The sequence below is a fragment of the Sinocyclocheilus rhinocerous genome, unplaced genomic scaffold (assembly GCF_001515625.1).
Source record: "Sinocyclocheilus rhinocerous isolate Xijiao unplaced genomic scaffold, SAMN03320098_v1.1 scaffold42, whole genome shotgun sequence".
Taxonomy (NCBI): domain Eukaryota; kingdom Metazoa; phylum Chordata; class Actinopteri; order Cypriniformes; family Cyprinidae; genus Sinocyclocheilus; species Sinocyclocheilus rhinocerous.
Window position 1 is genome coordinate 772,952 of NW_015627390.1, and position 250 is coordinate 773,201.

The window sequence follows — 250 nt, forward strand, 5'->3', positions numbered from 1 at the left end:
CTGCGAGTGAGTGATAGAGCTTCAGCAGGAAGAGTTCAGGCTGTGTTCTAATCTGCGCTTCTCGTCTGCTAACAGGAAGTCATCAACGCTCTGAAGCAAACCTGGCATGTGTACTGCTTCCTGTGCACCGCCTGCCAGCAGCCCATCCACAACAACACCTTCCACCTGGAGGACGGACAGCCGTACTGCGAGACCGGTGAGAGACCAAACCCACGGCCTGTCAATAGAAAGGAGAAAAAAAAAAAAAAAA

The 250-nt window shown here is 51.6% G+C and overlaps 1 protein-coding gene across 1 annotated transcript in view; it reads left to right on the forward strand.

The window, feature by feature from the left end:
* The window catches only part of LOC107727908 (PDZ and LIM domain protein 5-like), a 111,738-nt gene that overhangs the window by 108,367 nt on the left and 3,121 nt on the right, over positions 1-250 (forward strand). Inside the window, exon 10 of the mRNA XM_016537943.1 lies at positions 76-237. Coding sequence (XP_016393429.1) covers positions 76-237 — 162 coding nt within the window. The remainder of the gene's footprint in view (positions 1-75; positions 238-250) is intronic.